Consider the following 15,398-nt stretch of genomic DNA (forward strand, 5'->3'; position numbering starts at 1 on the left):
TACACAAACTGTTCACTGTCGCCAGGTGGCGACGTTCTAGACAAGCTTTTGGCTTGAAAGACTTGTAAAAATATATATTTCTGTCAAGTGGGGCCTACAGATACTATTTATCACAATCAAAACAAATACATATTTTCCAAAATCATATTGTGATCGATTTTTAAACGTCAAAATTCACACTACAACATATTTGACCACTACAACGCTAACAAAACAATCTATGTTCAGAGAGTCAATATTGCATAAACACTGCGCCAAAAACAACCTGTTGATGAGACTGAAGTCATTCAGGCAGCATCATGAGAGGTTTCTCTCTTCTGAGACAACGCCCCTTTCCTTCGATACAATACGACTCTAGAAAGTTCAACAAGTTGTAGAGTTCCCCTAAACACATGGATATGTAACTCGAATTATACCCGACGCCGCAATAAAAAAAAGTTAGCACACGAAATTAACGCCATGCATTCACATTCGTATAACCTTGCCCTATCTATTAAAGGTCGAACGTGGAGACCTTAGGTGGGACGTTTAATAATAATCATCAACTCACCGTTTGATCGGAGTGGAAAAGGTGTCAAAACACGTCTCTTAACGTGGTTAGCAGCCAGATGTGGAGAGGTGATGTAAGCGCAAACGTGACTCCAGGCGAAGTAGTAGTAGTGGACTAAGAAGAAAAGAGTGCGCGATCCTCCTCTAGCCAAACGCGCGAGTGCGCACAACTGCGCTGGGTGTGGTGTGGAGTTGAATACTTCTTGTGGAGCTGATGGAGCAGGGGTGGAGACTGCTACTAGGTGTTGAAAACGCATCCAAATGTTTTCAAAACGGAGAAAGTTTTTTTTTTTTTACTTCTGGGCAATACTTTGACATAATTATAATACAATATTAATTTATACTTAAATGCTTATCCAATAATATAAAATGTGTGTGCTTTAAAAATAATACAAAGTACAATATTTAAAAAAAAATGCATTTATCATATGCGTAAATTCTTCGGTGATCTCGGTTCGGTTCGCCGGTGATCCCAAAAGTTTACGCGCGTGTTGACGGATTTCAGAGCTCGGAGAGAGTCTGAAAGAACACGAGCAAAGGGGAAGGTCTAATATCCTGTTCCTGACTCAAACGGCAGGAAGAAAGGGCCAGGAGATTTACTCGCAAAGGAAACTGTTAAATCCCACGGATGCGCTCCAGAAATTCAGGCGCTCTAAGAAACGCTACGGCTGCGCGTCGCAGAACCGCCCGGTGCATTTGCCCCACACCGGCTGCAGTCGGGCTCACAGACACCAGCAAACGCTCAACTGAAATAATTTATTGCGCTCTGAAGGGGGAAATGGAGGGGGGGGGCATCTACAGTCGGCAACGGGCAATCATTTCTGCTCGCCTCGTGATGTCTCCACCCATTTGTCGTTTGCGTTGCATCTCCAGATTTTTGGCTGCCTGATTCTCCCGAGGGAGAGAGAGAAAGAGCAAGATATGGCGAGAAAAGGAAGAAGGAAAGAAAGTCAGGGAGAAGGGGGTGGGGAGGGGGGGGGGGGTGCATTCACAGACAGAGAGATGCTATTCACACTGTCTCCACAGCTGAGCTGCACAGTGTGAAGCCTGCATTTTCATTCTCCTTCATTGCAGGGCTCCCCCCAGACTAGCCAAGTGTACCACCTCCTCACAGTTCTGTGAAATTCCATTCTAAGAAATCATCATAAAAATTGTGAACAGAGTATGCTTTTTTTTGTCCTTGATTATCATGGCATGTGGAATAGTCAGACATGCAATGATAAAGACAGTCATGCCAAAGCAGCACACTGGACAATGCACTGAACCAATCAGAACACGCAGAACAAATGACCCTAATGACCCCACTAACCCCCACCTGCGTCCAGCTAAACGCTAACCGTACAGGTTCAGCTCTCAACATGAACGTTTTAGCTGTAAGCACATTCTATGTAAAGCCAAGTGGAAGAGAGAAACGTATCACTTATCATCATATCACTCCAGCTCATGACTGATGTATTTTGCATGAGTGCTCTCAGCCACGCAAGCAACAAGCAGTCAGGCCAGCAACTCACCATGGGCTGAAAAACGTGTCCTAGACATCCAAGCACTTTCGACAGAGAACTGGGTAGCCTGCCAGTTAATTGCGGCCCTCTGCCTAGTCTGTGTTCAGATGTTCGGTCCTTCCAGATGCAGTGGAGCTCGTGTTAAATGGTCAACGTCCCAGCAGAAGTGCTTTATCGGTTGCCACATCACCTCAGTGTGTTGCACTCTCAGCACATCACTCTCAGAGCACTCTCAGGGAATCACTCTCAGGGCATCACTCTAAGCGCATCACTTTTAGAGCACTCTCAGGGCATCACTCTTAGAGCACTCTCTGGGCATCACTCTCAGAGCATTCTCAGGGCATCACTCTCAGAGCACTCTCAGGGAATCACTCTCAGAGCACTCTCAGGGAATCACTCTCAGAGCACTGTCAGGGCATCACTCTTAGAGCACTCTCAGGGCAACACTCTCAGGGAATCACTCTTAGAGCACACTCAGGGCATCGCTCTCAGTGCATCACTCTTAGAGCACTCTTAGCGCATCACACTCAGAGCACTCTCAATGCCTCACACCAGCAGTACATTGCAGGTCTTAAAACGAACAGAGACTTCCGTGCCTCTTCTAGCCAGAGCTACAGCCTTGACGCCTTTTGTGCACCAGAACTTCCAGTACACATCTTTCACCGATATCCTACTGATCTCCCACTGATCTCCCAGTGATCTCCCAGTGATCTCCTACTGATCTCCCACTGATCTCCCAGTGATCTCCTTCTGATCTCCCAGTGATCTCCTACTGATCTCCCACTGATCTCCCACTGATCTCCCAGTGATCTCCCACTGATCTCCCACTGATCTCCCACTGATCTCCCACCGATCACTCACTGATCTCCTACTGATCTCCCACTGATCTACTGACCTCCCACCAATCTCCTATTGATCTCCCACCGATCTCACACTGATCTCCTACTGATCTCCTACTGATCTCTCACTGTCTGATGTTCAAAGACAGTGAATCCAGGCAGCAGCCCAGGCTCTGGGACGCAGACTCAACACGGGTGTGTTGCAGTAGGATCCTATTGTCATCATTCATAAACGGAACTGTACCACACTACAAAAAGCCTTTCTGTGGGTCTTGAAATTGCTTTGCCATTGAGCTGAACCTGCACCCGCGGTGCGCTGCGTTGATATCCCTGCAGCTCTTTTCCTCACTGCACTTTACAGCTCTAAAGCTCTTAGTCTATTTGAGGGATTAAAACCACCTTCCAGTGCCAAGTGCACTTTTACCAGGCTGTCTTTCAATTAAATGTACCAGAATGGGCAAAACAGCCTTAAATTGTTGGATTGCACATGTGGGATATGTGTAGGATACCCTGTACACGTGGGTAAAAAAAAACCCAGCATGTCGGTGGATGGAGGTGTGGGGGTGGGGTCTGTGTTTGCTCCCGTCCAACCATGGTGGTGCGTGAGTAGTCATGGAGATTTAGGAACAACACACACCAATGATGACACACACCCACGACAGTCCAGTCACGTATGTGGCAAACAGTTTTTTCCCCTTCTTCTTATGAAGTGAAAGTATAATACGCACTTTCGATTATGGAGAAGTTTGAACCCAGAAAACAAACATCCAAAACACAAAGTAAAGAAGGCAGCGGGAATGAAAAAGCATTCTTAATGAGGTGTTCCAATATTGCAGGACGCAAATGCTGCTTTATTGCCTAATTTAGGCAACTAGGTGGATGCTGTCAGGTTTTTACAGGGCTTGAAAGTTTGCCCACTTGGTCCAACTTTTCATTGAGAAATTAGAATGAACAAAAACACCATTTGAACCCCCCCCCCCCCTCTCCTTGCCAGTGTCTATGGACGCCTGTCCTCTACTGTGTGCCGCTGTGTTGATTCGACACACAGTGTTCCAGTCTCGTGTCTCCACTCTGTATGGCTGGACGCTGTGGAAACTTTGGAGACCCAGACAGCTGTGAAATAGCAGGCTGCCTGCCAAGCAGAGCTGAGCAGGGGCGGGGCGGAGCTCCGGTCCGGCGTGGCCCCATCGCTGCCTCACAAAACATTTGTGACCCCGCCTCCCTGCTGCCCCTCCCCCTGGCGATTTCTCCAGTCTCAACAACTCTCTTTCCTCTGTTCCACTCTCTCTTTCTCTCTCTCTCTCTCTGATCTTTGCCTAATGAGACAGGGAAATAGTACAAGTATTTCAGGTCATGCCTCAGAGCTATACTGCTATACTTGCAAGGTATTTTTAGGTATGCATATGTGTGTGTGTGTGTGTGTGTGTGTGTGTGTGTGTGTATTACAAAAATGCTAATTTTATTTGAAAAACTAAGCTAGATACAGTGACGATCCAAGACTTTGCATATGTATGCTTGCATGATATATGTTTGAGGCTGGACTAAACCACAACAAAAGTGTAAAACCCCCCAGGTTGTCCTGCAATGTGAACTGGGCTCTCTGTTCCACATCTTGTATATATCACAAGATTGGTTGCTAAATGTCTTTAGAGTCAAAGTTTTTTTTTGTCCCTTAAAGAGCGATTAACTTTCTCATCAAACGTGTGCATAAAACAGACACAGCTCAGGCTAAAGGGTGGCAGGCACTGCCCCACAGGCAGGCCTGGAGGGCTCGGCCGGGTTAGCTTCTGTGAGATTTCCGGAAAGGCACGACGCATGCCTGCAGGGCTGGTGCCTGTACGGCAGAGATCGGCTTGTTTCCCACGCGCAGTACACCTGCAGCCAAGATCGCGATGTCTGACGTTCTGGCTCTGCCCGCCAACAGCTCTACGAGGATAAGAGCCGTGCGCTGGGCCTGCGCGCCAAATTCACATTAAGTAAAAAATGTTTCTAATAAACTAGAAGATGTTCTATAAAGGAATTTTCTTTGCGCCATGATTTTATTACCAAACCCCTAAACTCAAAAAAGAGAGCAATTGTGCAAAGCAGTTTTATCCAGACAGGAAGCTCCCCCAGCTTTCGTATTAAGCTCTGAGGCTATATTGTAGTAACTCTGTAGAGCACACATGCTGATCTGTGATCAGTTCTTGCCTTTCATACCCTAATAAACACAGTTTGTTCAAACAGGGGTGAACTGAGCCAGATCGGCCTTCTTTCTAAGAGACCCTTTATATATATATGGACCCTGAATCTGGGCTCTGGTTCCACTGCGCCTTGCAGGCAGACACTACTTTGTTTGTTTGGTGGGAAGGGGTTTATGAGGGAAAGAAAAAAAAAGAGTCCCATTACTGTTAAGCACTTGAGCTAGGCCACTCCCACCCCCCACTCTCCACCCCCAGGCTATGTACACAGAACAGCACGGCGTCATTGTGGGACAGGTTTTCCATAGAATTTGCATTTCACCTTCCTGCCATTTGTTTACTGTCACATGACCAACAGAAGAGAAGAGCCCTTGGGGGGGGGGGGGGGCAGGAAGGGCGTTTGCATCAGAGGTGTGGACCTCATCTTCTCTTATATCAACACTACCTCTCTCCCTGCAACGATTCGGATCCGCCTCTCAGATTCCCATTTCTATAAAGCGAACAAAAAGGATCTTAGTGGGCAGAAACTACAGGGAGAGCTATAGAGTCGTTTGAATTATATCTCCTCAATGCCTAAGTGACTTCATTGTAAACACAGATAATGATACTGCACTAGAAGCACATTTTAAATAAAGACAGCCATTTTCGGTCAAACAAAAGAGAGATGGCGAGGGCATTTTATTATGACCTTTGTGCATGATACAACCATCTCCACTGGATTCTGCTGTTGAACAGCACCAAAGATCCGTCTGCAGGATTCAAGGAGCCCTAACAGTGTGTTTGAGGCACACAGAAATTCTTGCTGATGACGACATTCAAAGGCTGCAGGATCCAGTGAGTGCTAAATGAAGTTGTAAAACAACACTGTAGCTCTCTACGATGCCCACGCGCCCCGACAGGACCACGCCCCCACCAAGACCACGCCCTCTAGACCAACAGCGGTGTGTGGTTGATACGCAGTCATGCCTGACCTACTCCCTGCTAATCCACACAGGCATAACTGACTCGCATGACAAATATCTACCGCAGTGTTTTGTGATACAGCATCACCAATGCAGGTTTGCACACACACACACACACACACACACACACACACACACACACACACACACACACACACACACACACACACGTGTGTGCACGTGATTTATAGAGTGCGCGCGTCTGAGTGCGGCATCGCTGAGCTCGCGCTGCTGCCGCGCACCTCCATGATTTGTGAGGCACGAGTGCATTAATCCAGCTGCAGCTCGCGCTCCCGGGGCCGCCGCCTGTTGTCACGGTGACGGATGGCCCGCCGCTCGCGCCGACGCGCTCCCGTGTCATCAGGAAGCGCGCGCGGCCCTTCCCCGGTCCTGTCGGTACATTTATACTGGTCGGAGCGCAGCAGAAAATAGCAAACACACTCTTCCTTCCTCAACGGTGTTCTGGCGGGTGTTATTTCCTGGACGGTTCGCGTGAATGGCGGATGAAGTGCGGCAGAGTACGTGGCCCGACCGCGCGCACTGCGAGGGTCACGCGAGGAGAGAGACACGCCCTCCTCGTCTGGGTGAGGAGGGAGGCGAGGTGTGTGTGCGTGTGCGTGTGTGTGTGTTGTGTGTGTGCGGTGAAAATAACCAAGACCTGATGGCTTGGGTGGAAGAAAGAAGAACGGAGAAAGTTTCTTTCTGACAGTTATTTGTTATTTTTAAGCCAAATTTGGATTAGGTGCTGCTGTTCCACTACTGGACCTCAGAAAACCGACTAGGGTTAATTATTCTGTCATACATCTACACACAGTCCAGTGCGAATTTCAAATTTGGTTTACTTAGTTCATTTATTTTCACTCTGTTTTCTTGGAGCTCAGACCGCATTTAGACCAGGAACAGAGAAGAAGGAACTGAGATACATCAGTATGTGTAGCTCAGTAGCAGAGTCATGTGGACTATAGAGACAAATGCCCGAGGATGGGGGGGGGGGGGGGGGGGGTGGCAGGGTGTGTGTGTGTGTGTGGTGTCTTACACATTAAACTATAAGAGTGAATGTCACAGATAAGCACCCTCGATGTGGGTTGGAGATATGGAAGGCTCTTTATTGCTTGCCCCAAATCCCATTATATATTGTTCATGATGTACTGGTCTTGGTTTGTTTTCCGAACTCTTGAACGCTGTTTCACTGACTCTTTTTTTATCGGTACATTGTTTCAGAGAAGCTTGTTATAAAAAACACTATCATCTTTCCTGTTTTTCAGAAGACAGACGATTGTTCACAACCTAATTAATTGTTCTCACTTATCAATTCTGTGTGCAAGAATAATGCCACAGTAAAGAAGACACTACATATCTGCAGAACTTAAATCTATATAAGCAGCCAAAACATCCGTAATTATGTGGTGACGAGCCAGCGGCTTCTTACAGAACTCGTTTTGTGGATTTGGTCATTATTGTAGCACTGTGTAAACTACGTGGAATGTGTTAGCTCTCTGCCATAACGTGATATTCAAAGTGTTGCAATGGTTAGTCAAGAGTTCAGACAATTGTACATCGTTTTTAAGGGATACTGCAAAATATGGCATGCACTTTGAGTGCCTTAGAGTGATTAAGCTAAAACGCATTTTTATAGTGTGTATTTGCCAGTGGTGTACGTGTAAGGGTTGTGTGTGTGTGTGTGTGTGTGTGTGTGTGTGTGTGTGTGGACCCAGCAGGTGCGTAGTGGTGAGGAAGGTTTTGCACATGCCCCTGCAGTGTTCCTGGTTGATCAAGAGCGAGTGGGTTTTGACTAAGAGCTCCCACTCCAGGACAGCCTGCATGTCAGCGAGCTGCAGCAAAGCATTGTGGGCCTCGGCACAGCACTGCCGCAGTGTGTTTGACGTCTTTTTGGCTGTGCCACGTTTCACTCACACACCCGCCCCCACACACCGGCACCTTATCTTCTCACACTGCACAATGTGCAGCGCGTCACGTTTCAGAAAGACACCCCTGTGATGCTTTGCTTTTAAATCAGCAGAACTTCCACACTGACATTTCATCCAGACCTGCGAACACCTCTAGGGCGTCAGGAGCTCGTGCTGCGGAATCAGGGAGAGAATGATGCCGCGTGAAAGTGGATTAGCCGCTTGACTGCGTCTCGGTGCACCATTACAGGCTGCACTTGCAGCTTTATCGTTGCAGTTTTACATTAACCATTTCCAGTGTGTTTACAAAGCACAAGTGAAACCCAAATAAAGATGGATGACGGCTGAGAGCCTGGTCCGACACTAAACAGTGACCATAGGGTTAAAAGGAGTGAGACATTGCCAAAAACCTGCTGTATCCCAGTGGCCATGCCAGTTAGAGCTGAGCTCCACTTTATGGTTTCACTGTTTCTTGAAACTTAAACAGTCCGCACATAACGCGCCTGCTACTACCGGTTTATTGATCAAGTAAAAACATGAATATTAATATGTTGCATTCAGGGACAAATATGGGAGGTGTTCTGTACACTGCTTCAGTTTCTATGTAGAGAGAACTGGGAAAGTGTTTGTGTGTGTGTGTGCGCGCATTCAAGGATGCATCATGGTGATAAATTAGTTGGCAAGCTTCAGGCCTTTGCAGATCTCCATACATGGCTCTCCGGCTTGCTCCTCCAGGCTGTCCTGCATCTGTTTCAGATGGAGCTTCTCTTTGTTGGTGTTGCTCTCCACCACTGGTGCCTACAGTCTGAAACATCTCACAGAGTGTCTGCGAGGGCTTCGGGAAAGCACACGTTCAGTTCAAGGGCTGTGATCACAGAACCCGATCCTCTGACCTGCACAACCTATGAAAATGCATCGGTTGACTGAATCAAACCAACATTTCGGGACCTTCAGGTCCAAGCCCAAGTTTTCTTGACCAAACAAAAACTTTCCTCTTCCAGCCTGGATCAGAAAACTGGACGAGGGGCCGAGAGCATGGCTGTTTGTGTCACGCTGGATGCATCCAACGTTTGCTCCACTGCAGGGAGCCGATCGGGTCAGCGCACGATGGTCAGGGTGTAACTGTCCGGGCACGCAGGGAATTACTTCCTGTGCAGGGCAGACTGCTTGCATGAGGCCTTGTCGTTGCTACCAGTCTCTCTGGTCTCATGCTGATCACACACACACCTTGAGGTGAAAGTGTGATTTGGTCCAGACGTGTAAGCAAGTTGAATTCTGCCAAAAAAATTTTAACCACTCAGTGATTTATACAGTTCTACCAGATGAGTCATTAACTAATCCAGATAACCGGAGCACAATCATGAAAAGTAGCTTACAGCATGATCGCTCCACTGCTGACAGGGTCGACACTACCAGTCCTGGAACACTGAACTGCTGGAAAAATTTTCAATTGCTGATAACCAATATACATGTTGGCAAAACCTGTAACGTTATCATTGCAAGCACTGGAAAAGGCAGCCAGAACACCACGGTCCCCTCCTCTTCCATGGTTTCAGCTCCAAACCCATTCTCAGCTCTACCATTTGATTATTTCCACCTGACCAATAATGAAATACTTTGTACATAATCGGGATGTTTTACGTGCTTCCAGCATCTCTGAAGACCTCTCGGGTCAAGCGAGAGGTACAGCAGAGATTAACACTTCCCATTACAGCAATCACCATAAACGCCTCCAAAAATCGGCTTTTGCAGCCTGCAGATGGAAAAGTGAGGACATTAATCTCACACACTGTTACTCTTTGAATTTAGAGTGAATCTGATTACATCCAGCTATGAAATTTACGCAAAGTGAAATTCAGGCTCAATAACAGCCAGTGAGCACCAGCTTACATCTGCATAGTGACAGAACCCAGCAAGACGCGTGCAATGGGTCAAAAATCAGGCATGGATTAGCAACAAAGACAGAGGTGCGGTTGAGAAACCGGTCAAGGTAGGAAAGCCATAAATAGCAGTCCAATAACAAAACAAACCAAGGAGGCTGACAATACAGAGAGGATAAACCAAGCAAGTAAACCACAGAGACAAAAAGCCAAGAAACCACTCAATACACAAAACATGGCAAGACTTTGTAATGAGTATGTAGAGAAATATGTATATGAATATATAGGCAGTGTAATTAAATGCAGGTGAGTCTGATCAGTAATTGGAGGAGGGTGAACGTGGGAGTGGACTTTGATTGGAGGAATGGGGTGGCAGGAGGATTCTGGGAAATGTGGTCTGGTACAGATTCAAACGAGCCAGCAGCCAAGATGGAGTGAAGAGGACCAGGATTAGAAGGGAGTGTGACAGTGCTGAACAACGTTCAACTGACCTCTTCAGTTTTATGAGACCACTTTTTCATCACTCCTATAAAAGCAGCGTTTTATAAGGGACTTTTAATTTGAAATTTTGAATCGCGTATAAGCCTCACTCTCCCTGGAGCCCCACCCTCTATGGACTAATATTAGAATGCCAAAGAAAAAACACCTACCACAATTACAACAGATTCTTTTAGAGTAGGAAATAAACGGCAAAGAGGGGCCCTTAAAGGCAGCTTGAGGGAGGAGTTAATAGATTTTATGGCATGTGAAAACAGAACAGAAACGGTGTTGTTGACAGAACACACTGTCAGACCGTGTCACCCTCCTCGGACCTTATGTCCACCGCTGGCGACGTTGGGCTCTCACTGGTGCCTCTGTCATGAGTGGACACTGTCCTGGAGCCGTGTAGACTGCACACGTCAGGTCTCTGCCATGACCTGCCTCCCCTGATTCGACTCAAGAGCTCCAACAACCTCATAATTAGCCAGTAAGTTGAACAGATTGCTTTAGAAAGCTGGCCCGTGCACAGCTGTGAGACTCCAGGAGCGGATTTTGAGGAGGACTGCTGGGGGTTTTGCTCCCGACTCTAATCCCTTTGGCACTGGTGGCTTAAGCTCGAAAAGCTTCCGGGCTGCACATGCTCCTTGAATGCCTGGCTGCTTGACCCGGGGGTGACCGGACTGCCTGCTCCACTCAAGCAGGGCCAACAGCGCAGTGAGGGGCCTTGGCACAGAGAGGCTGTTAATCCCACAGTTATGACTTCTCATGCTCCAGAGGGTTTCTTTAATTCTGCCTGTCTGAGGATTGGAGGGGGGGGGGTGTTGAGCTGTCCCATAATGCCTTGGAGTGAAGGGCCAAAGCAAAAACATTTGGGATACGTGCCCAACTCCGGCCCCGGACAGTGTCCTTGCTGGAGGATATAGTGTTGTCCCCATACCAGAACTAGATCTTCAGTTAGCTGATATGTTGGATCAAATGTGTTAAACCAGTGGTTCTCAAACTGTGGTACGCGTACCACTGGTGGTACGCAGAGCACCCCGCGGTGGTACGCCAGATGAACTCGGAAAATAAAAGATGCTTTTTTTTTTTTTTTTACACAACACATTTTTTTTTTATTAAAACAGAATTATGACAAGTCCTGAAATTCAGAAACTAAAAGGGATTACTCGTATTATGTGCGGAGAAAATGTCGCTAAACAGTTCGACCTCGTGCATCTTTCAAACGACACGGTCACTCACAGAATTGATGAAATGGTGGACAACGTCAGACAAACATTGACCGAGAGAATTAAAATGAGTAAATGCTTCTCACTGCAGTTAGATGAATCCATAGATGTCGCAGATTTAGCCAACTTGCTCGTTTACGTGCGATATGAGTATGAGGGTATGTCGCACGAAGACTTTGTGCTGTAAACCAACCACTACCAACACGAACTACAGGAGAACTACATTATAACATATGTGTGTAATGAGCAGGGTTGCCAAATGCGTGAGACACACGCATTTGACCGTCTTCACACGCCACACATCCGATTTCTCACGTCGACAAAAAAAAATCTAGTTTATTTACCTCTGATCCACATCTAAGATTCAATGAGTTACTAGTTCGCTCTGGCGCCAACCATCGTGATATAGTACTTAATTCGTGTCCATTTTACATCCTCCCGGTAACAATTTACATTGCCCCCCCCCCCCCCCCCCCCCCCGTCAACAACTTAAACTTGCCAAACAGCTTTTTCTTTTTTTTTTTTTGGGGGGGGGGGGGGGGGGGTAGTAGGTGGTACGTGGAGGTTTTTCGTTTGACAGTTGGTGGTACTTTGTCTAAAAAGTTTGAGAACCACTGTGTTAAACTATAGAGGGACACACAAAAAAACGCAAAAGCAAACTCTATAAAACACAAATGAATACAGCCTTCTCTTGGTCTCTTGGGACACAAAAAGAAACACACACACACAAACACACACACACACACACACACACACACACACACACACACACACACACACACACACACACACACACACACACACACACACACACACACTCCCTTAGCGATGTTTGACGCCGCGGTGACCAGTACAGCACAGGCAGATCCTGGCCTATCATAAGCCAACTGTGTGGAATAGTTTCCTTGGCAACCAACTGACATTTATCTCTGAGCTTGCCCTGGGCTGTTTAAGGTGACAGAGATACTTTTATGGGTAGTCAGTTTGTTTCCTTAGCGTTCACTGCTCTTCCTCATATGATTTTATTGGTGAAGAGAGCTGTGTGTGATATTCTACTACAGTGCTGTTATTTACACAATAGAAACGGGACTATCAATAAATAATACATGGATATATATTTTTTGCTTTTGCAAGGGATCTAAAATTTGCCTCCAGGGATTTCAGCCCATTGCTGAATCATCTAATAACTTCAAATGAAGACTTTGCTTAAAGAAATCAACGAATAAAGTGTATACAGTTCCCATTAATCTGAAAACAATCTGTCGCTTAGAAGTGACTCATTTGTCACCCCCTACAGGACAGATTGGTGAATTACATGTGATTAATTCAGATTCATGTTTCAAGTAAATAAACTCTTTGCAACCTATTAAACTTTAATAGTTGGATACTTTCCAAATGTCTTTTTTCTTAGACCGTCCATATCTGCAAATTTTTATTTTTGTTAGAATTGTTAGGCTCTATAATACTTAGCTTTGCTACGTCTGGGGGCGGTGTGCATTCCGCTGGCCTACACCCTACCTGGGGGAGCCATGAAGGAGCATTTGGACTGGAGTGGAGCATTTCTCTGTCCCACAATGCTTCCCCTGAGCTGCAGCTCACAAAGGGTGTGGCAGACAAAGGATGTATCGGGTTGCTCTCCACTCTGGATTCAAAATATTCAGGTTCAAAAAGGGGCCTCCACAATACCTCGGGCTACAACAGCTAAAGTGCCGTCCCGCCTTGCGGATCCTGAGACTCTTTCCTGGAAAGCTCACGTGGCATCCTCCCCTCTGAACCCAAGAACCAAAGTGCCAAACATCTGCTATGTGAGCTAAGACAGGAAGACTTCTCGGACATTTCCCATGAAGTTCCTGTCAGTGAAAACACAACCTTTCCCGCCTTAAAGTGTCCATAAGTTCACACTTCCTCGTTTCAGCTCTCTCGTTTGTGTTTTTTGTATGTTGGTCCTCTTAACGCACACCACAATGCATATGGAAACTGAGCACCTATGCCTCGAGCAACAAATCACGAATGGAATTTATGTCTGGGAGAGACTTCCCTCTTTCATCCCGCTCCATGATGTCACAATCAGAATCATTTCCACGGGGACGATGAATGGGCAGTGCCTCAGCCAATCACGTTGCACGTCATGTTGCTCCCATGTTTGAATAGAAACATCCGGAACCTGGCAATTCAGCAACAAAGCAAGCCTGTCTAACACTACGCGGCTCTCCTGGGGGAGTCTGGGAAACAAACCGGTGCTGCCTGTACGTGATTGGAGCGTCCTGAGAAGCGCCCTGCAGGTCAAGCCGTTAACCCTTTCACGACTGACGCCACACTGCTGCGGCCAGCACGGAGTCACCGTGGTTCATGCAGTTCGGCATGGGTGTTGATAGCTGAACTGGAAGTTGTGGGATGACTTCATACTGGTACCAGTACCAGCACTAAACACTGTCCTTTTATCCAGGTGGCTTAAACTATTGTGAAAGTTTACTGTTTGTGGATTTTCTGGCATTTCGTGTCAATCCAAACATGAAAAGTCCTTCTGCAAAGTATGTTTGTCTATCCTGTTTGTACTGTAAAGGAACAAAACATTTCTAAAGCATTTTGTGTGATCCAACCAGCATTCTATAAATAGGCTAACTAGTTATGGCATGCCAGAAGGTGACATAGGAATACTTTATGGACTATCCCCGAAGGACCCAAAGAATGGGTTTGGAAGAATACCTTCAACATTTCAACAGTTCAACATAATTACATTATAAAAATGAATTACATTTAAACACAAGCATTCCCAAGCCAAAAGTCTGAATCAACATCATTCTTGAAATTGCATTTGAGACTAAAATCCTGAATCTGCAGTTCTTATGGCAATTGAAGGTGTCCGCCAGTGCCTACAGTGGTGTTGGTTCACACTTTTACAAATGTTTTCACGTTTACAAGTATTTCCCAAAGGAAAGCAGGTGTTTTTCATCTTATCCCTGCATCTCTCCTGGTGGTCCTGGCAAGGTTTAATCACTTCTACCTACCTCCTACACTTGTACCTAAATGTATTGATGGAACAGTATTAATCAGGTTCCAGATATTTCCTTTGGGGTTGTAGAAGCACTGACACGACTCTTCATTAACCTACCGCTCAAATGTCCACGTTGTCATGGACCGGATGAGGCAACATTCTATCCTAACTTAATCCTAACTCAGGCGTTCACGAGGCGTTCACGTGCAGGCCAATTTTAGGGGTCGTTAAACAGCAAGACATGTGGTGTCTGCTGTGTGGAGTAATAAATTATAGTTGTTTTGAGCATATCAGCACCTCTTATTAAAGGAGCCGTTTCATGCCTCATCTTTACTAATCCACAACAGTAACGTTAGCAATACTCTCATCTAACCTCTTCATGATTGTGTTCTGGGTCCCTGGCTTTGCATCAGGGTCACATGGTACAGCAAATTCTGTATTTGAGGTAAACAACAACATCAACAACAACAACAACAATTGTGATACTGATGACACGAAGAATAACGACAACAAAAACAACAATAATGATTGTAGTCGTCAACAAATTTCAACCAATCAATTTCAAATTTCAGATTTAAAGTAGCCTAGTCATGCTTTTCTGCAGAAGTCTTATTTAAAGTAGCAGACGTTATCAAGGCGGAACCTTTTGTAGTACACTAGACTTGTAGGGAATGTCTTTTTTGAACGCCACCGGAAGTGCGGTTTGAATGATGGCGGACGTTCCTAGCGAGGCTCCTGAACGTGAGTTCAGTTGTAAACAACAGAGTTAGAACTCAGATACTGTCGTTTTCTGCTTTTAAAAATAGTGAAATATATTATTTATCCGCTAAATACTGATTGAAAGAATGCGTCATTTACGAAAATAGCAATGCCAATAA

General features: G+C 46.0%; 2 protein-coding genes across 4 annotated transcripts in view; one reads left to right on the forward strand and one right to left on the reverse strand.

Moving 5' to 3' along the window:
- The window catches only part of emp2 (epithelial membrane protein 2), a 15,180-nt gene extending 14,416 nt beyond the window's left edge, over positions 1-764 (reverse strand). Inside the window, exon 1 of one of the 2 annotated variants that reach the window (XM_076983731.1) lies at positions 551-764. The gene's annotated coding sequence lies outside the window, so the exon portion shown is untranslated. The remainder of the gene's footprint in view (positions 1-550) is intronic. The other variant, XM_076983740.1, reaches the window with a different exon arrangement.
- A 14,420-nt stretch (positions 765-15,184) lies between these two features.
- Positions 15,185-15,398, forward strand: part of nubp1 (nucleotide binding protein 1 (MinD homolog, E. coli)) — a 49,635-nt gene continuing 49,421 nt past the window's right edge. For both annotated transcript variants that reach the window (XM_076983838.1, XM_076983846.1), the window contains exon 1: positions 15,185-15,261. In XM_076983838.1, the coding sequence (XP_076839953.1) occupies positions 15,228-15,261 (34 nt within the window). In that variant the 5' untranslated portion in view covers positions 15,185-15,227. The remainder of the gene's footprint in view (positions 15,262-15,398) is intronic.

The sequence above is a fragment of the Brachyhypopomus gauderio genome, chromosome 2 (assembly GCF_052324685.1).
Source record: "Brachyhypopomus gauderio isolate BG-103 chromosome 2, BGAUD_0.2, whole genome shotgun sequence".
NCBI lineage: Eukaryota > Metazoa > Chordata > Actinopteri > Gymnotiformes > Hypopomidae > Brachyhypopomus > Brachyhypopomus gauderio.